Genomic DNA, 18,934 nt, shown 5'->3' with positions numbered 1-18,934 from the left:
GTACAATAACAATCAAAGCTCTTGGTACCCCGTACCCATCTCAGGCAATAATACTTTCTGCAACACTCCTCATTTGGCTTGCTCGGGGCTCCTCACTGCTACGTAGCTTCATGCATCGGCTATGCGGGTGAGAAAAAGACAAGGTACAGCGCACGCCAAGCATTGCGCCCTTTCGGGTTAATAATGCATTTGTAGTAACCGACCCGACAACTGGGTGAAATTCTGTAAGGCGCCGAAGATTCTCCTAGCAGGGTAACAAATGAGCCATCAGATACGAAGCAGTGGGATCCAGAACAGATCGACATGAAAGTCACTTCCAAAAGAAAGTTTAGTGACACAGTAAAGACCCGCCAACGAGGGAAATTGGCGGCAGAGGGCAAAGGCAACACTAGTCTAGTGGGCTAGTTCATCCGGCATGCGAGACCTCGACAGGGGTGATGCCACATCCTAGGTGATTGGCAGATTTACTTCGGTGACTTCGGTGATTCAATCGGCGATCTCCGTGGGGAACAACCGTGTTTCAATTATGGCATAAACACCAATACGTTGGGCTGAACGGTTTTGGATACAGCATTGAAGATCATAGGCTAGGGTGGTGAACTGCATGCATGATCCTTGTAACATATGACGACAGTCGCTCTTTAGCCCGGGTGTTTGGGGGGGATTACCAATCCCCAATGGTCTTAAATTGGCTTCAGTGCGAACACCGACGGGACGAAGAGCTCCGACCGAGATCGTCCGACGCCCGGAGCCCGGAGTTCTGGGTCGGAGTTATTCGAACGGCCGTGTCCGCAACAGGCTTATTATGATACAGAAGACATTTAGCCGGAGGACTCAACGTGGACTGCACAATGAAGGAACAAATGAGGGCGTGCAGAGCTACTGCCCATTATGCCATGAGACACCTGGGCAGATAAGGCCCCCCATCTTTTTAGTATTGAGGGGGAAACGACGAGTGAGGGACAGAACCTGGCTGTCGCCTTTGGCCCAGTAACTCAATCAGAAATTTCAGCTTAGGATACTCCGTACAGCGTAGGCCACTCACAACGGACCTGGCAGTGAATCCGAAAGCGAAAAGTGGACCCAAAGTTGAACTGACGATGAAATAAAGTAGGCCAAGCCCTGTCAAAAGCAACGGCTAAGAGATCTCAATCAGATCTCCAAGAGGGGAATATCGGCAAGGACCAACCGAAAGAGTTCATGCCTGTTGTGGTATGCGTCGTGGAAGACTCCCATTCTGGCGTTGCTCGTGGAGGATTCCATTTTGGGCCGAGGAGATCCACTCGGAGGCGCTGGCGGAGGGGGTCCGACATGCTTGGACCAGCGAGCGGCTTCAACCGACTCGACTGTTTTGTTGTCATTCTCCGACATTTGAAAGTTGTTACGAGAATGGCGTCTATGGTTGTTGCACGCGAGAGATCACACCAGCACACGGAAGAAGACCAAACGCGAAGGCCAAATGCGAAGGCCCGGGGGCTTGGAAAGCGCTACCTGTTGGAAACAAAACCGCGTACTGCAGCGACCGCATCCTAACTCTGGAATCAACCGTTGTGTTCAATTCCTTCCATTGCATTGGTTTGATGCGGTCTGGGTTCAACTATAGACGTTGTTTTGTCTGCGGCTGTTTTCCTCCTACTTCGTAATCCTCTTGAGGTTGCGGTTACACGAATGTTGAATATGGTCAGCTGACCCAGTCAACCCTTTCTTGGACCAAACTTGTTACACGACATTCAGAACAATACATGTCTGTTTGCCCATCAAAGTATCGCAGTTTACGGGTTTGAAGTGTTACCTTGCATTTTGATGTATGACTCGGATCATATGACCCAACGGAGATATTGACTCCGAGACTCGGCTCGGGCTTAGTTCCGCAATGTAGGCAGAGCAAATACTGAGACAACGTCGGTTGAAGATTTCCTTCATGACACGGTTTTCCTGGTGGGCCGACCTCGTCAATCCGTCATAAAATGGCAGCAAAAGCCCCCTCTTTGGTAGATGAGCCCGAGGTTCACGTATTCCCTCGTGCCTCTCGGACGAGGTTGATGGTTTGAGCAGAAACGATCAACACACATCGGAAAGTCGATGTGACTGCTCAGTGTTAACTCCGATGGCGGCATTCGCTGTAAGTTTGTTCTGTTCCTGCTTGGTTATAAAAAAAGCAGCATATTCCAACTTGGGTCTGATCATGATTTAGTTCTCTCCATTCTACAATTATCATCTTGCCGCAAAAGAAGCAATCATGACACCCAAGACTATGTCCGATATCTTTGCAGAGCGTGCAGTTGAGCTGCGCAAGTTCATATTCGATCAACCAGCATCCAAGTTCGCCAATAATCCATGGGCTCTGGCAAATTCCATTCAAGACTTCGCCAACCAAGTCGGGCATATGATGATTTTCCAAGGGCCAAAGGTCGATGTCGCCCGAGAGCAAATATTAGCTCTGCAGCCGGCGCCACGGACAATCGTCGAATTCGGCACGTTTGTGGGCAAATCTGCGCTTGTCTGGGGTGCTATCCTGCGTGACATCTACGGCAACGCACCACCAGAAGACGTTAAGGTCTATACTTTTGACCCAGATGCGCAGATGGTTGCATTGACCCGGGAGTTCGTGAAACTCGCAGGTGTGGAAGATTTTGTGGTAGTCTTGCAGGGCGCAGGCTCGGACTTGCTGCAAAAGCTGAACGCAGAAGGCGAAGTGACGTCGATCGATGTGGCATTCTTCGATCATTGGGAGAAATTCTATCTGTCTGATCTGCAGTTGATTGAAGAGTTGAAGCTTTGGCATGTTGGGTCCTTGGCAATCGCGGACAACACAGATTTCCCTGGAGCTCCTGATTATCTGGAATACATCAGAGCTAGCGGTAGCAAAATATCCGGGGTGAAGTACGCGAGCGAGACCTTCGATACTGCTGGAAAGAAGGGCCCGGTATGTGTGACATTGGGACCTCGGGAGTATATTGATATTGCAGCTAACGGATTCTTCCAGAGTGTCGTCGAGGTCAGCACCGTCGTGTCAGTGGAGTGAGAGATGTGTCTGTGAGACGTCGGGAACTAGGACGACCACCTTTCAAGCCCTGGAGGCTCTGGATTGATGATTCGCCTACCTACTTGGGGTACACTCATAAATAATATCGATTTTTAAGATTGTAACTTTACAAATAAACCCAACCTTTAGAATAAATACCATTGCGTCCATTCATCTATATTTTACCTAGTCGCGAGTTCAGCCCTGGAGTACCTACACCCATCGATATTTATATGTTCGACTGGAGGATACCATCGCCAGCCCTAGAGTGAATGCAAAGCTCTAACACCTCAGAAATTGAGCTTCGAAGCCTTTGTTGTCTTGAAGAGGATACTAAAATTGAAGAAGCTCTCAGTATGTTTGCAAAATGCAAGCCAATTAGGACAGCCCATGATGTCGCGGTGATCCACTCCCATTGGGCTATGTAGCTGTGTCCCCGCTTAGTGGAATAAACAGCCCTCGACTTTCGATCTCGCCTCACGTCAATCCCGGACCTTCAATTCTATCGAGGGCTGCTCAGTTTATATCCTGCCCGTGAGACATGCTGTACCAGTAGCGCTGTCCGCCCCCCCTTACTTTATCTCCGCGCCGCCCGACCGACACTTTACAACATGTACGCTTTCCAACGCTGTCCGCCGATTGCACCGCATCGCAGCTAACATGCCTTCTACTCATAGGGGTGTCTTCTCTCTAATCATTATCAACAAGGCCGGTGGTCTTATCTACCAGCGCGAGTTCCAGGCTGGCCTGCGCAAACTCTCCACGAATGACTACCTCGTGCTAGCAGGCACATTTCACGGGTGAGCTCCCTGATCTGGCTATCTCTCAGAATACTTGCTAACCATGAGAACAGTGTTCATGCAATTACCCGCTCTATCACCCCGAAAATCCCCTCTGTACAGCCTCCTTCTCCGGCGACCTCCTCCCCGAGCACAACCCCCTCTGCGTCATACTCCTATCCAAACCCAGGCGTGCCAATCAGTGGTCTGGACTACCTCGAGACGGACAAGTTCCGTCTGACCTGCTTCCAGACTCTGACGGGGACGAAATTCTTGCTGTTTACGGATCCCCTGACTGGCAACGTGGACACGATCGTGCAGAAGATCTATGAGCTCTATGCGGACTTCGTGATGAAGAATCCGTTCTACCAAATTGAAATGCCGGTGCGATGCGAAGCCTTCGATCGGCATCTGGGGGCGTGGTTGAGAGGACGGACATGATCCCGACCGTACCTGGAACCGCCCAGGGGATAGACATCATGACTTTACGAACTACATACGATGTGTGCTTGTACTTGTGCCGGGAGAGGAACCATCTCGTATAATACCAAAATCACATATATTTCCCTTGCATTGTAGAACGGACCCGGAGGAAGGCCGACTGAAGTATACAAGACGAACAGAAGTAAACGCCGGGTATGCATCACAATCATATTAAGATCCAGGTGGACCCTTAAGCGGTGTCCATCTTGTCCTCGTCCTTCTTATCTTTGCTAGACTCGCCACTGCCCTCCTCGGGGATACCACCGAGTTGAGTCTTGCGCTCTGCTTCTTCCTGGTCGCGCTTCTCCTTCTCCTGTCTGTTCTTCTCGTCCTCCATCGATAAACGCAGGGCGAATGCGAGCTCGGGGTCGTTCTCTGCGGCATCCTCGAATCCGAATCCACCGGCTTCACCCTCGCCGCCTCCACCGCCGACCTCGGCATCTTCGCCGGCCAGGATGGGGGTCATCTGGAGCTGGTCGCTGAGCAAATGGGGTCCTGGAGGAATGATGGCGAGGTGGGAGCCATCTCCACTCTTGACATTCTCAACAAACGCCTCAAGCTTCTTGGTCTGGTCGGATTCGAGGTCTCCAAAGGCTATCACATCGATCGAAACGTTGTTCTTCTTCATCTTCTTGGCGAGCTTCACGAGGGTCTTTTCGTCTTCTTCGATGGGGGAGCAGGAGAACACGATGATGCGCTGGCGCTGGGACTTCTCCATACGGTGCTTGAGAGCCAACTATAAAATCATGAGCGTCCGTCATCAATATCTGGGTAACTGGCAGAGAGGACTCACCGCTGCGACCTGGATGCTCGAGCTGAGGTGGGATGTGCCGTGGATTTTTGTCGCATGAAGTCCAGCCAGAATGGCTCCGAACTCGGGTGTGAAAGTTGACAGCACCTCAGGGCCCTTGCCGCCCATACTCATAAGACCAACAGCTGACTGCGGGTTTACACGCATCTTAGCACTGTGAATGATGCTGACGGCATCAACTTGAGACTGCCACCGGGTTGACCTGAGCAAGTTAGATGGTGTGTGATAGACAGAAAACCAGCGTTCTTCAGTGTACTCACGTGTAGTCTCCATTGCGACTGCTTTCGCTGTTGTCGACACTGTAGCTTGGGGTCAGCAGAGAATCCGGGATTGGAACGAAATAACAACGTACACGATCATGGTAGCTTCCAAAGTCATTATGGGCAGTTTCTAATGAAATCAAACGAAATAGAAAAGGAGGTAGCGAGCGATAGACAAGATCGGCGAATGAGAGATGAAGACGGATGACGAAGGCGAGGTGGAAGCTGTGCATTCTGCCACATCATTCCGCCCACCCGATACTGTTTGTTGTGGTCCCCAAGGGCTCCTTGCTCCGCACCTTAACCTTCTACACTTTGACACATCCCAATATATCCCTGGAGTAGTCGACCATGTCCACTAAGCGCAAGTCTGACCAAATGGACGCTACGCCTACGGGCAGTCCCACCAAGAAAATGCGCCTCACACAACAGCAGAAGCAAGCACTTATGGACAATTTACAACTCGAAAGTGGGTGGTACGGTGGAATTCTTCAATGGATTTCGGCACTAATTGTCTCTAGTCACTGAACGAGCACGCAAGCTTCGTGCCCAATATGCTCTCCAGGCGAATGACCTTCGAGCGCGCATTGACCGACGCGTCAACCGAATCCCAGTCTCGCTCCGAAAAGCCAACATGGGCGAGTTACTCGAAAAGCACAATGCCGCCTTGAACAAACAGGCCACCGCGTCGCCTTCTCGGAAATACTCGCCCGCCAAGGTTTCGCGTAATATGAGTAAACCAGTGGACATGGAAGCACGCGACGGCAGATCTCGGATCGGAAGGTATGATGTCCGATCTTTTGGGTCACCTTCAACGCGCTGACCTTCAACCCAGCCATGATGGCTTGTACTCTGACAAAGAAAATGCCCCTGCAAGTGGTGAGCCAGAGGGCCTCAAGAACCCTAAGCGTCGCGTGAAGCCAGCCGCCGCAGGCGGGGCCTCGCGCGTGGTGTCTCAAGAAGTTCGAGGCAACGAGAACCGGATTCTGTCACCAAAGTCTAGCAACAGCCGAACCTACCCCCACTCTCCATTCCGCGCATCACCAGAGAAGGGTCACTCGTCGTACTTGGCTAGACCGACGTCTCCATTGAAGCCATCGAGCCCATTGAGATCGCGTGGTGCCACCGTATCTGCGGTGAAGGACCAGCGACCTCCCTCGCAGACACAACGCACCACAAACCGTGCCGCCACAGGGCCCAAAACTACCTCTCGCTCACCCTTACCGCGTCCCGCGACCCGACAGGGCGAGCGCAAGAACAGTACCGGATCTACAGCCTCCTCTGGTACTACGGTCATGAAGCCTACGCGCACCGGCGCTGGTGCTCGCAAGGCAACCACAGCGTCTACTGCTGCCGCTGCTAAGAAACCAGCACCCCGCATGCAAGCAGCGTCGGTAGCAGTCAAGAAAACTGCGAACACTGCCGCAATGCGCAAGACTACAGCTCCGGCTGCGACCGAAACTGCAACTAGGACTCGAGCTCTGCGCAAGCGCATCTAGAGATAACCTGAACTTGGATTTGAAGACTACTTGTTGTCTTAATTTGTGGGCGTTGGTGTGGGATTTTGAGCGTTGGTGATTGCAGACTGCAATGAACAATTTGAGCCTGGATGCTTTTCCCTTTACATTATTGGCGTGATATCATAATAGGAGTTCTTTTGCGACGAGGGTCTCGGTTGTACACTGACGCTTGTGTGTTTGGGTATCTCTTGATCTCGGAAATGAAATTATATTTGAACACAGCTCCCTCTAGCCTCATCTGATGATGTGCATTCAAATATTTCCAAGTCTATCGACTTAATCTTGGGACCATAAGAGCCAAAAGATAGTAAACTGCAGCTGAGCCCTGGGCATTGCTTTACATAGTTCAGAGTCGCAAGTCTATCCATGGATGTCAGGTGTAGGCGAGACAAACGTTGCATTTAATGGCCTATCTATAGGTAACAGCGCAGTCCTAAAAACTAGGTTCCGAGGCGCAATTGAAGAAATCCAAGTTAACCCAAATGGGTACTTGACTACACAGAATTCAGCACAGGTATCATAGCAATCATGCTGATTGGAGCCAAAGAGAAAGGAAATAAAGCCCTCGTGCACTTGCAGGCTTGCAAGGCCAAGACGAGACGAATAAGAAGAGAGCAAAGGAGATCAAAGGGGTCTAGGTAAAGCCGGAGCCTGGCCCACAGAAAGAAAAGGATAAAAGCTGAAGAAGTTGAAAGAATGGAAAGCAGGACATTTATGGGCCCAGAGGGACAGGTATGGGTATGGCTGATCCCTTGAATCAGATGCAGATGAACAAAACGGAAAAGGCGTCGTAGCCCCTATGGATAAGAGAGAAAAAACCCATAAGTGAGCGACCACCAAACGGGTAAATGATAGATCACTTTTTGGGTAGTTTTCATGGGAGGAAAAAATGGTAGCAACTCCGTCGGCCAAACCTATGTCAAGACAAAAAGAAAGGAAAAGAACGCTAAGAAGTCCCCAAAAAAAGAAAAACAGATGGACAAATGCAAAAGGATGGGAATGAAGGTCACAATGTCACAGTGTGCCTGCCAGCTGTGCAGGAAGAAAAGATGAAAACCCTGCTCAGCCGGTTACGCCCATAGCACCTGGACTTGGGCGCGGTCGGTATGCGACATTTTGTTGTGTCTGGCCTTCCGAAGGTCCAGCGTTTGGTTGACTACCATTGCTGGCACTGCGGTTGCGGTGGTAGGATTTGGGAGGGGGAACAATATCAAGCCCAGGCTGAGCATTGGTGCTGGACGAGTGAGCATGGCCACTAGGTCCTGGTACATGGCGAACAGAACTCTGCATTTGCCAGGCTGCGTCCTGGGAAGGGTCGGTTTCGATGCGCGCGGAAGCTGGTGTGCTGTTATTGCGGTTAGGGGTAGTAATTGTGAAAGTCTCGCCGCCATTTTCTGGCCTCTGCGAGAAACTACCCCGCGCGATGTCACCATAACGTTTGAGTATTTCCTTGGTTGTGACTTCGGCATTTTCCTTGAACAAGGTAGGATCACTTAAGATTGACTGCAGATCTTCCGGAATCTGTTCAAACAATTAGCAGATATCAATCGTGGGCCACTGGGCAAACTCACCTCGCATAAAGCGTCATTATACGTGATCAGGGCATTGACAGCCTCGATAGAGAGGAAACTCTCTTCCACGGTGCTGGTCTTGATGTTCGGGTAGAGAATGTTGGGTGTAATGACAGTAGCAAGATTGTGAATATCCATCTTGCTTCCAGAATCCTCATCAACGTGCGAGAATGACGATGTCCAGTTCAAGAAAGCGAACAAAACCTCCATTGTGTCTCGGTGTGCCTTAGGAAGTAAGCAGCATGTCAAATGCAACAATCGTCTAGACTTCTCGGGGTCCTCGAGTTCTAGAAAAAGATGTTAATGATACTGTAGAGGGGCCTGCCACGAATGTTGAACTTACTTTGAGAAATGACAAACAGTCTGTGTAGCTTGAAAGTGAGAAGGGGGTCGGGCATCTCGCGGAGGAACTTCTTCAACAGAGCTGCGATCTGTACAGGGGTTTCTTTTGTCAAATCAACCTGTTCGTACTTGGTGTCGATAAGTTCTGAGGTATCCTTCAGTCGCCGAATGTTTCCGTTCTTTCGGAAAACACCTTCAACAGACATGTCCATTTGCCGCATGGCGGAAACAGAGTCGTCGACAAGCGTCGGAATGCGCAGAGCACCTGGCCCAACACCGTGACTTGACTCAGTGCCCTCTTTCTCAACCAGGAAATTGAGATCAACGCCGAAGACGCCCTTCTTCTTAGCGCCCTTCTTTCCATCCTTGAAGGCTCGTCCAAAGATATTCCATATGGTGGGTTTGCGGGACTCAATCAAAGAAAGCAGCTCCTCCATGTTGAAATGACCTTCAACCAATTGTTCCATCTGTAGCACAGCAACGTGCCGAACGATGAAGTATTCCAATGCGGTCAATTCTGAGAAGTATCGCTTGGTCCGAGTTGGCTCCATAAGTGCCTCTAAGTTTCCACTCGATACTTCGCGCTGGTGGCCACGGTTGTACCTGAGCGTTGGTTCCGTTCCTCCGACAAGCTTGTGCCCAGCATGCTTAAAGGCGTTGGGCCGTTGCTCTTTCGCTTGTTCAGCCGCGACAATGCGCGGGATGTCGTCCAGTGTTAAGGCATCTTGGGTGCCAAATGTCAAATCAGTGACAGTCTCGCCGTTGGCATCCCTTTCTTCAACAATTTGGAAGCCAGCACCTCTCGGATCGCTGCCATCATTGCCAGAAGACCCTGGTCGAGCGCTCCTGCCCTCAGGTCCATCAATGATTCTGGAAGCGCGGGCCCTCTTGTAGGTTGTAGACAAAGTTCGCTCGTTGCGAATAGAGCGCAGTCGGCGCATTTCGCCGACAGTCTGCTCGAGGGACGATTCTTCCATACCCTCGCGTGAGCCACCCGTATACGATTGAGAGCGGGTGTTGGCTCTTCGAACCTCGGGGCTAACTCGTTGACCATCCTTATTTTCGTATTCATTGAGGGAAGGATCGTCTGAGGTGATTGATCAAGTTAGATAGGCTGCCAGCGGTGGGTGGGCGATATGAGAGAATCTTACCTGACGTCTGAGGCAAGGTTCCACCGGACCGAAGTACGGCGAGGAGCCGTGCGAGGGCTACCTTTAGCAGGAAAATGAACTGCTGCAGTTTAGAGACTGGAATGAAGCCGCTTTGAACAGCTGATCCAAGATTCTGCTGATGGGCACAATCGTCGCAATAGGCCTTCTCTTCACTTGCGCTCCATAATGCGCCCTGAAGATCGACGGTCAAGTCTTTCTCGCAAGCGACGCAAGACAGATGAGGTGGCTTGATGTGCCAGCGACTCTGTCCCAGCAGGACACATTCGTCATCGATTGGCTCTTTGCAGGAGATGCAGCAATCTGATAATTGATCAGCCAGGCCCTCCACTCCGGCCATCAGGTCAAGCGGAGCATTCTCGTCATCCATCTGTGCAAGTGACTCTAGATCACGCAAGTGTTCAAGGAAGTTGTGTAAGCCATCAGGAGCAGACTTCTCCCGTTCGAGCTTTAGTGCACCTTGCAGACCGATGCGGATAAGAAGTTTAAGGTAATGGGCCAGACCCGTGACGAGGGAGAGGAGTTCTTGGGTGACACCAAGCTTCCGCACACCGGTCTCTTGAGTCTTGGAGAGGAGCGCAAAGAAAGCGACAATCTTCTTGCAGAGCAGTTTCGCTTCGCGACCGTAGGAGAGTTCTGCAAAAAAGGAAGTCAGCGTGTGTTTCAACAAGACCAAAATCAATTGAACGAGTATTACCTTTCAACTCGTGGGATTTGATGTAGTTGGCTAGTTCATCGACTGCGCCAAAGAGAATTTCAACATGGCCGATGAAGCGTTTGGCGACCAGGACACCGTCGAGATAGGCACCATTACTGACATGGAGCAGCATATCTGAGATGCAAGCAGCAGACGATTCTTCGAAGGTGGACAGGGTGTTCCAAATATTGAACACTTTCTCTTCCATGATGTCTTCCTCGTCCCGGATCTGCTTGCGCTCTTCTTCACTGGCATCCTCATCAACTGGAGGGGGCTCCCATGTCTGACCAGCAGGGGATAATCGGACATTCCAGAATTTGTGGATCATATAACATTCAGGGTGCCAGTGTTGATTTTGGCCGTTGCGGAAGATCTCAACAAATTGTTTCAGGATCGCAGTGTGGCACCCATGACATCTCTGTGCAAATTGTGTAGAGTAATGGAAGTGACAGTAGACCTTGCTCTCGTGTTCGTAATATGAGTCTTGAGCGCCGAAAACCGTGGGACACACAGAACAAGTAAAGTGCTCAATGTGGTACTTCCGGTCCAATGCGGTGATGTATGACCCTCGCAGTGCGCCGCCGCAGTCGTGACATAATAGACCCAGTCGTCTAAAGTAATCGGTTTCACACAGTGGGAATTGGCAGTTCGCCTCTTCGGAGTCGATAGGGAAGAATTTGGAAGCAACAATCTCGCCGCAGTCCTAGAAAACAGTAAGTCAGCCACAAACTCGATCAGAAACAGCAGGCGCACGCGTATTGCACCCATGGAGCACTCACTTCACACTTGAAACATTCTAAATGGAAAGTGCCGCCCAACGCTCGAACGAACTGGCCGGTAAGAGGTTCACCGCACTTCTGACACAGGCGCGATGAGCCACCAGGAGATTTGTTTTGACGTCCATTGACTCGCGATCGGTCTCGAGGGGCCGAGCGCTCGCGATGATATCCGCCCTGATCGGGGCCTAACCCACGGCTCGAGCGCCCGTCTTCGACTGGTGTGACTGGGCCTGCAGCAGTTCGTGTTGATGGTGATTCAAATGGAATCAGACTGTCTTCGGGGGAAGTGGGGGTATTTTTGCTATAGTTAGCCCCATAGCCAGAGGTGTCGACGGTGGGACGGCCGCTGGGGTTGCCTGCGACCAGGCTAGCTGGTAGTCCACCGGGGGGGCATCTTGGTCCCCCGTACCGTCAGATAAAAGAAAGAGTTGTGGGATGAATTATGCCGAACGCATGCAATGGGAGGCTAGAGCGACGGTGAAATTGTCGAGTGAACAGGACGTGGTCACGGTAAGAGGATGAGTTGGGCGCGTACGGTGGTCTGGTTCTTAAATTAGAATATTATGGTCGAGTTCGTCCTCTGTACCTACTCACCCTCACGCCATGTGTATTCGAGGGGGGACGGGACGGTACTCGAAGAAGTATTCGGCGCAGTATTCGGCGGTCGTAGAGAGAGACTGAGAGGTGCGCAAGAGGGAACGGGTACGGGGGGGGTTCACACTGGCGGTATAGTGTAGAAAGGTAGCGCGCAGACTAAACGCGGGGGCCAGTATTCGAGCTTTCAAAGTGAGACTGATGAACAGCGCAAGTTGTCATTCCCTCCCACATTGACTTCTTCTCAATCCAAAAAAATTAAAGTGTAAGAGGGGGAAAGAAGTGGGCTGGGGAATGGAGACGATGGAGATGGCTTAGGCACTTTGTTGCCCTCCCCCCCCCTTAATTATGGCCAGGTCACGTGTACAGGGTCTATATTCGGAGTCGAGGGAAATTGCAGTTTTTGAAATTGGCTGGACTGGAGAATTATGGACTTTGTGTGTAAAATCATGAAGGGATTTTCTGTATTCAAAGTTCTTCTTGCTTTCAATCTTCCATGATCCATGGATTATGTCCGAAATATTTTGGAATACTACTTCTAACCCCTAGCTGTCTGAAGATGTCCGACATAGCTGCATCCCCTAAATGCTTTTTATAGAACTTCTGCAGATGAGTCTTCTTTAGGTAATTCACATATATTTATTTTGATAATACTTTATGTTCTTGATCAAAATATCTCCAGGGCTGGGTTTGTATATCATATTGTTTTCATATGTGTATATGATCATTCATGTATAGCCATCATCATGGTGTAGTGCTTTTCAAAGTTGAGGTCTACCAAAAGGCTAACAACCCAACCCCAGGGCTTAAGATAGAAACCAAGCACACAAGCTGTACACATTTCTCAAATGCTTAGATAAGTAGGTACTGAAGTGGACATTGAGGTGTCCGTAGATGAACCTTGCAAGGTGGCTGCAATGTACAAAGAAGATCTATGTTACTGATTTTTTTGGGCCGAAATTTGCAGCCCGTCCAAGAATAGCCTTGGTCAGCAAAAAAGGACAACATTCAGACATAAAAGGTCGCGGAACCATGGTTGTGGATGCACCCAAGGCCGCGCATAGAACCACATTAAAAGACGGGCGGGTTGGCGGATCACCGCTTGATTGCCTTTGTACCTGATTCTCCAATCTCACCAACGCAACCTGGCAAGAAATGTGACTTGGCCACCCTTTTTTAATAACCCTAGATTGCCTCAACCCTCATGATCACCTTGAAGATTCTCCACGATGGGTGATCAGTGTACTTTGCGTCTGATCCGGGTTCGCCATGTCGCTTCCATGCTCCAACCATTATGTGCTAACATTTCTATATAGGAGCTGAGACAGGTCGAGCGAAGTGACCAGCTTGGTAAGAAAACCCTAAGCGATTCTGGTGGCTCTGTTTCAATGACGCGAGTGAATATGTTAACGTTGACTTAGCCTTCACCGTCCGCTACGATGAAGGTAACATGCGTGATATCCAAGCCATCATCCTTGGGCCTCCAGGTACCCCGTATGAGCTTGGATTCTTTGAGGTGAGATCCTAGTCTTCGCGGTTTTGACTCAGGATGTCTGACCAGCCACTAATTATTGGACAGTTCTCGATCAAGGTTCCATCAGGTGAGAGGCCATGAATAAAATGGAAGCAACACCTTCTCACCACAGATGACTAGACTACCCAGCCAATCCACCCAGCGTGAAGATCAAGACGACCAACAAGGGCCGAACTCGATTTGGGCCCAATCTTTATTCCAACGGAAAAGTCTGCTTGTAAGTTCAAACTCGAATTGCCCGATACTTGCAGAGGGATATATGTTCTAACTTCTTCCAGGTCCATCTTGGGGTAAGTTGTGACGCAACATGCTCGATATATCACACGTTTCTAAAATATCATAGAACATGGCATGGGGATCGCGGAGAGCAGTGGTCGCCTGCCCAGGGGCTCGAATCAGTGCTCCTTTCGATCCAAAGCCTGCTATCACCAAACCCATACACGCTTGAACCGGGATTTGAACAGCCGGGAAGAGCCAATGATACCGAGAATATGGAAACATACAAGTCAAAGGTCAGCTCTAACACGGGGATCAATAAGACCTATATCACACCCCCGGATAGAACAAGTGCTCACATCGCAACTCCAGATTCGACACGAGAGCCTCCGACTGGCAGTGATAGCACCTCTCGAGCGGGCATTTGCAAATTCGTCCCACCCTGAGCGAGGGCAGATCGGGTTTCTCCCAAAGTCTGATGATGATGATGCAGAAAGTGACCCAGATGGTGCGATTCAGCTTCCATTTTCCACGAAATTTGACGAGTTTTACAAACGACGATTGCTCTGGTATCTTGAACATTACCAAATCGCCATTGAGAAGGGTATCGCCGATGAAGCGAGAAGATCGGGCGAACCCTTCATCTCCATGCCCTTTGAAGGCCACGGCAACATTATGTCAGGAGAGTGGGACTATATCAGTTTGAAAAACCGGCTCTCAAAGCTCCGAGACAAGGTGATTGAGGAAACTCACCAATGGCCAGCAGAGGGCATGGCTTTGGTCAAAGCAGATGCCGGTCTTGCAGTCAAGTTGGCAGGTCGGCATGAGCAGATCGTCGCCGAACTGAGTGACCATTCTCAGATTGTCGATATATCACTGGTTGACAAAAATCCCTTCCTTTGGCAGCTGACTTACGTCGGCCGCACTGAATCAAAGCTAGAAGGTGGCATCATCAAGCTGAGGATCTACATTAGCCCGAGACATCCTGAAGAACAACCGCGTGTGTTTGTTGAGTCGCCGATTTATCACATCCGTGTGTCGAAGCTGGGCGTGTTGATGTATCTGCCGTCCTACGACGAAGACATTCGCCATCATATCGACGGAATGATAAGCACTTTGGACGACGACAACCCTCCATTCAACCCGCTAATGACGGTGCACCCGGAGGCATCTGCACTCTGCTGGGGATCTGAACTTGAGCGCAGGCTCTACAGGCGCAAGCTCCGGTCGTCACTAGAAGAAACGTGAAGGCCTTTCAATTTTGTTGGTCATCTTGTATCTCTCAGTTTTATCAACGGCGAAGAGATGCGTTATTGCTAGGTAATGCGGCATATTCAATAACTGAACCTATTATAAAAAAGTCATCTTTGCTAGGCGACCCCTAAAATCCTTTCCAAAATCACATAGAAGTAAGCCGCAGTATACCTATCAAAAAAAACTCCCATAAAAAAGATAGCCAGAAGACCATCAGAGAGACCTGGCCCCCGCGAAAGGAGAGGGAAGTTGATAATGCCAAGTTCGGTAATTGCGCCCCCATACTAAGACCTCCAGGGCCGCACGGATCACCTTATCTCCACGCCAGATTTCTCCTTTTCCCAGTCAACACCTCCAAAAGCAAAAAAAGTCTGGCATCATGGCAGCAAATAGGCGCACACTAGAACTCGGCAATGTCCTCGTCGTCGGAGGCTGCGGCTTTTTGGGGTGGCACATGGTCGATCACTTGCTGAACTTCCCCTCCGAGACCGACCCCAGCTACGCACTCGCGAAGCCCGTCGGCGACGCGCGCTTCGAATATCCCACCCTGGGCTCCCGCTACCCGACCACCCATTCGACCGTCTCAGTGGTTGATTTGCGCACGACCAACAACCGCCTCCCCGGCGCCCAGTACTACGATGGCGACATCACCTCTGTTGAGTCCATGCTGGAAGTCTTCCGTACCGTCAAGCCCGATCTCGTCATCCACACTGCATCGCCCTCAATGATCGAGGGCAACAAGCCCCCTGCTGCACAAGGTCAACGTCGAAGGCACACGCACGCTTCTGGAGGTCGCAGGTGGTGAGCACGGAGACTGGGGCGGCAAGTGCAAGGCATTTGTGTACACCAGTTCCAGCTCCGTAGTCCACGACACACAGAGTGATCTGAAGAACGTGAATGAGGAATGGCCTTACATCCGCGGACCTGCGCAGAAGGAATACTACTCCGAAACCAAGGTGAGAGAGAACCCCCGTGCTCAACCCAATCTTCGCATCGCGCACATTTGGCTAACCTCCTTACGTATAATTAGGCCGACGCCGAAGAACTCGTTCTGAAGTACAACAAGAAGTCCCCGACCGAGATGCTCACTGCCGCGATCCGACCTGCCGGCATCCACGGCGAGAAGGACACAACCGTCACACACAAGATCCTCGAGCACGGCTCCCAGGCCTCAGACCGCGTTCTGCGCATGCAGCTCGGTGAGAACGACAACCTGTTCGACTTCACCTACGTGGGCAACGTGGTCTATGGCCACTTGCTCGCCGGCCACCGGCTCCTGGCGAGCTACGACCACATCGCAGCTGGCAAGGGCGGGCCCCTGGACTACGAGCGCGTGGACGGCGAGGCATTCAACATCACCAACGACTCCCCTGTCTACTTCTGGGATGTGACTCGTGCCATGTGGGCATTGATTGACCGCATTGTTGAACCGCACCAGGTGTGGGCCCTTCCGGAGGGTCTTCTTGAGACCGTTGGTGGTCTCGCGGAGACTGTTATGGGCTTGTTTGGGAAGACCCCGCGTCTCACAGCCCGCACAGTGCGTTACTCTTGCATGACCCGTTACTACTCGACCGAGAAGGCCAAGCGCCGTCTGGCGTATGCGCCCGTCGTGCCTTTGGACGAGGGTATTGCCCGCGCCGTGGGATTCATTGTGGCACAGCAAAAGTCTGATGCGGCCAAGAAGAGTTTGTAATTTCATCTAGATTAAGAAGAGGCATTTGTGCTTATGCTTATGCTGTAATAATATGACGATTTGCACCAAAGCCCCTTTTCACTGTTGCCAAGTCCGCCTGAGCATCCTTTGGCCGCTTGCACAGGTGCTGTTGTGATGCGAATGCTAGTAAACTCCCACAGATGGCCCTGGGCCTGGCTCGTAACTACCATTCATTCCCGAGATCGTTCCAAGGCTGGAATATTCAAGGCCAGTGTCATATTGTGTATTTGATATCCGGCTCTAATTAATCGAGCTCTACAAGATTTACAAGCGTCCCGGGGTGAATTTGATTGGTGTGAGATCATATATCATTTATTTCAGAATCTAGTCATGGCGGATTAATCACGCCCATGACATGCATAGCCTGCATACGTTCCAACGTGAGACTCGCAGTGATACCAAGCCGCCAGAGATAAGCTGTACAAAAAAAGGAAAATCGCTCTAAACAAGGTATCTGAAGCCCTTGCGCATGCGCAGAGACTCATCGGGGCTGTCCAAGATATCGTTCTCGTTGGAGTTTTCACCAGCGACATCGGCCATCTCGCCCTCTTCTAGCTTCTTGTTCAAGCCCTCCAGCATGGTGCGGAAGTACCAGCAGCCACCAACGGTAACACCGAACATAGCCAGGACGATACCGTAGCTGGAGCGGTAGCCGTTGTCTTCGAGATCCCAGACGTAGGAACCCGCGACGTTACCAAGCTGACTGAAGGCGTTGATCATGGCAATGGCGACGGCACGCTTGGCTGGGGGACGAGGGAAGGATGAACTGATCCATGAGTAGAAGACGATGAAGCCTGCGTAGGAACCAGCCTGCAGGAACAGAGCGACGTAGCGAGCAGCCACGTTGCTAGTGGCCATGCAGATGATGAAACCAACGGTACCCATGCAGATGGGGCCGATGATGTGCCAGATCTTTTCTTGGGTCTTATCGGCGTGCCAGGCGTTGATGACGGAGACAATACAGGAGAAGACCCAGGGGGGAGCACTCATGAGCAGAGTGGGGACGTAGCCGAAGCCAAGGGTTCCGGTAAGAGTAGGCTGTTGTATGGTTAGTGATGGTCAATGACCGATTGGGAATGTGGGAACTCACGAAGAAAGCGTTGAAGGACAATCCCACGACGTAGGCGACGAAAGTGAACATCATAACGTAAATCTTCATATCCTTGAGGGCCATGACCAGACCACCGAAAGCAGTCAGCTGATCACCGTCAGTGTCGGCCTCACCGACATCCTCGAGCATACGCAGCTGGGCCACCTGGCGTTCTTCCTCAGTAAAGCCACGGGCGTTGGTGGGGAGATCGGGCAAGATGAACATGGCCAAGATGGCGAGGAACATGGTCACAGCACCTTCGATCCAGAACAGCCAACGCCACGCGGCGTGACCGAGAACGCCCTGCATGTTGGACAGGACACCGGCACCGACGAGAGCAGAGAAAGCATTGGAGATAAGGTTACCGCAGAACAAGATGGCGTTGCGGGTGGTCAGCTCGCGGCGAGTGTACCACTTGGAGAGAATGAGGAGGGCACCGGGGAGGAAAGCGGCCTCGACGAAACCGAGCAGGAAACGAACGGCCACCATGTGGCCGAAGTTCTTGGTGTTGCCGGACAAGGTGGAGATCATACCCCACAGCAGCATGGAGATACCGATGTAGATGGAGGGACGAGAGATCTTGTTGATGAACATGTTGGAGGGGACTTGCATGATGATGTAGCCGACATACAAGATACTCAGACATGTTGAGTATTCAGTGCTTGAGAGGGAGAGGTCTTCCTCCAGACCCCTAAGACGGGCAGCAGCCATGTTGTTGCGGTCGAGGTAGTTCATGATGTAGATGAACACGAAGAGACTGCAGCGGGCGTCCAGCTTCCGCTTCAGCTTCTTCTCCACGACGATACGGCGAGCCGGGTCAATCTGAAAGAGACCATTCTGGGGAGTAGCAACGTGCTCGACATTTTCGACACGTTCCTTGTCTGCCTCCAGCTCTATCCGGTCAATTGGTCGTGAGATGTCGTCCGCCATTGTGTGAATGTCTCAACGAGGTCGAGTAATCCGGGGAAAATCCTGGAGCGGAGGATTTCCCTTTTAATATAAGAACCAAAGCTCCGAAAAAAGGCTCATGGCTATCTTCTCATGTTCCCCCCGCGCTAATTTTTTTTTCTCTTACTCCTACCCCGGTACCCCCACG

At 51.1% G+C, this 18,934-nt stretch overlaps 9 protein-coding genes across 9 annotated transcripts; 5 read left to right on the top strand and 4 right to left on the bottom strand.

Moving 5' to 3' along the window:
- Positions 1 to 1,152: 1,152 nt before the first annotated feature.
- N7506_011061 (uncharacterized protein) lies at positions 1,153 to 1,371 on the bottom strand (the record flags this gene model as incomplete). The annotated part of the gene is made up of 1 exon (XM_056960354.1): positions 1,153 to 1,371. The coding sequence occupies one exon, from the start codon at positions 1,369 to 1,371 to the stop codon at positions 1,153 to 1,155; it is 219 nt and encodes a 72-aa protein (XP_056806509.1).
- Positions 1,372 to 2,239: 868 nt separating this feature from the next.
- On the top strand, positions 2,240 to 3,025 carry N7506_011060 (putative O-methyltransferase; the record flags this gene model as incomplete). Its single annotated transcript, XM_056960353.1, has 2 exons — positions 2,240 to 2,926; positions 2,987 to 3,025. The coding sequence occupies 2 exons, from the start codon at positions 2,240 to 2,242 to the stop codon at positions 3,023 to 3,025; spliced, it is 726 nt and encodes a 241-aa protein (XP_056806508.1).
- Positions 3,026 to 3,685: 660 nt separating this feature from the next.
- On the top strand, positions 3,686 to 4,245 carry N7506_011059 (trafficking protein particle complex subunit 4; the record flags this gene model as incomplete). The annotated part of the gene is made up of 2 exons (XM_056960352.1): positions 3,686 to 3,825; positions 3,879 to 4,245. 2 exons carry the CDS (start codon positions 3,686 to 3,688, stop codon positions 4,243 to 4,245), a joined length of 507 nt encoding a protein of 168 aa, XP_056806507.1.
- A 232-nt stretch (positions 4,246 to 4,477) lies between these two features.
- On the bottom strand, positions 4,478 to 5,476 carry N7506_011058 (proteasome regulatory particle base subunit RPN10; the record flags this gene model as incomplete). Its single annotated transcript, XM_056960351.1, has 4 exons — positions 4,478 to 5,023; positions 5,081 to 5,300; positions 5,359 to 5,397; positions 5,451 to 5,476. 4 exons carry the CDS (start codon positions 5,474 to 5,476, stop codon positions 4,478 to 4,480), a joined length of 831 nt encoding a protein of 276 aa, XP_056806506.1.
- Positions 5,477 to 5,709: 233 nt separating this feature from the next.
- On the top strand, positions 5,710 to 6,857 carry N7506_011057 (uncharacterized protein; the record flags this gene model as incomplete). The annotated part of the gene is made up of 3 exons (XM_056960350.1): positions 5,710 to 5,827; positions 5,880 to 6,141; positions 6,194 to 6,857. The coding sequence occupies 3 exons, from the start codon at positions 5,710 to 5,712 to the stop codon at positions 6,855 to 6,857; spliced, it is 1,044 nt and encodes a 347-aa protein (XP_056806505.1).
- A 1,083-nt stretch (positions 6,858 to 7,940) lies between these two features.
- N7506_011056 (GTPase-activating protein LRG1) lies at positions 7,941 to 12,041 on the bottom strand (the record flags this gene model as incomplete). The annotated part of the gene is made up of 7 exons (XM_056960349.1): positions 7,941 to 8,399; positions 8,450 to 8,736; positions 8,793 to 9,878; positions 9,943 to 10,596; positions 10,658 to 11,360; positions 11,437 to 11,830; positions 12,037 to 12,041. The coding sequence occupies 7 exons, from the start codon at positions 12,039 to 12,041 to the stop codon at positions 7,941 to 7,943; spliced, it is 3,588 nt and encodes a 1,195-aa protein (XP_056806504.1).
- Positions 12,042 to 13,259: 1,218 nt separating this feature from the next.
- On the top strand, positions 13,260 to 15,028 carry N7506_011055 (ubiquitin-conjugating enzyme E2; the record flags this gene model as incomplete). The annotated part of the gene is made up of 8 exons (XM_056960348.1): positions 13,260 to 13,292; positions 13,347 to 13,380; positions 13,452 to 13,546; positions 13,610 to 13,631; positions 13,694 to 13,781; positions 13,843 to 13,854; positions 13,908 to 14,076; positions 14,153 to 15,028. 8 exons carry the CDS (start codon positions 13,260 to 13,262, stop codon positions 15,026 to 15,028), a joined length of 1,329 nt encoding a protein of 442 aa, XP_056806503.1.
- Positions 15,029 to 15,413: 385 nt separating this feature from the next.
- N7506_011054 (C-3 sterol dehydrogenase/C-4 decarboxylase) lies at positions 15,414 to 16,727 on the top strand (the record flags this gene model as incomplete). Its single annotated transcript, XM_056960347.1, is given in 3 exon segments — positions 15,414 to 15,792; positions 15,806 to 15,990; positions 16,065 to 16,727. 3 exon segments carry the CDS (start codon positions 15,414 to 15,416, stop codon positions 16,725 to 16,727), a joined length of 1,227 nt encoding a protein of 408 aa, XP_056806502.1.
- Positions 16,728 to 17,189: 462 nt separating this feature from the next.
- Positions 17,190 to 18,768, bottom strand: N7506_011053 (uncharacterized protein; the record flags this gene model as incomplete). Its single annotated transcript, XM_056960346.1, has 2 exons — positions 17,190 to 17,786; positions 17,839 to 18,768. The coding sequence occupies 2 exons, from the start codon at positions 18,766 to 18,768 to the stop codon at positions 17,190 to 17,192; spliced, it is 1,527 nt and encodes a 508-aa protein (XP_056806501.1).
- Positions 18,769 to 18,934: the final 166 nt, after the last annotated feature.

The sequence above is a fragment of the Penicillium brevicompactum genome, assembly GCF_028827555.1.
Source record: "Penicillium brevicompactum strain IBT 35665 chromosome Unknown utg000007l_segment0_segment0, whole genome shotgun sequence".
Classification (NCBI taxonomy): Eukaryota; Fungi; Ascomycota; class Eurotiomycetes; order Eurotiales; family Aspergillaceae; genus Penicillium; species Penicillium brevicompactum.
The sequence above is the reverse complement of the archived record's forward strand: the minus strand, read 5'-3'. Positions and strand labels throughout refer to the sequence as shown.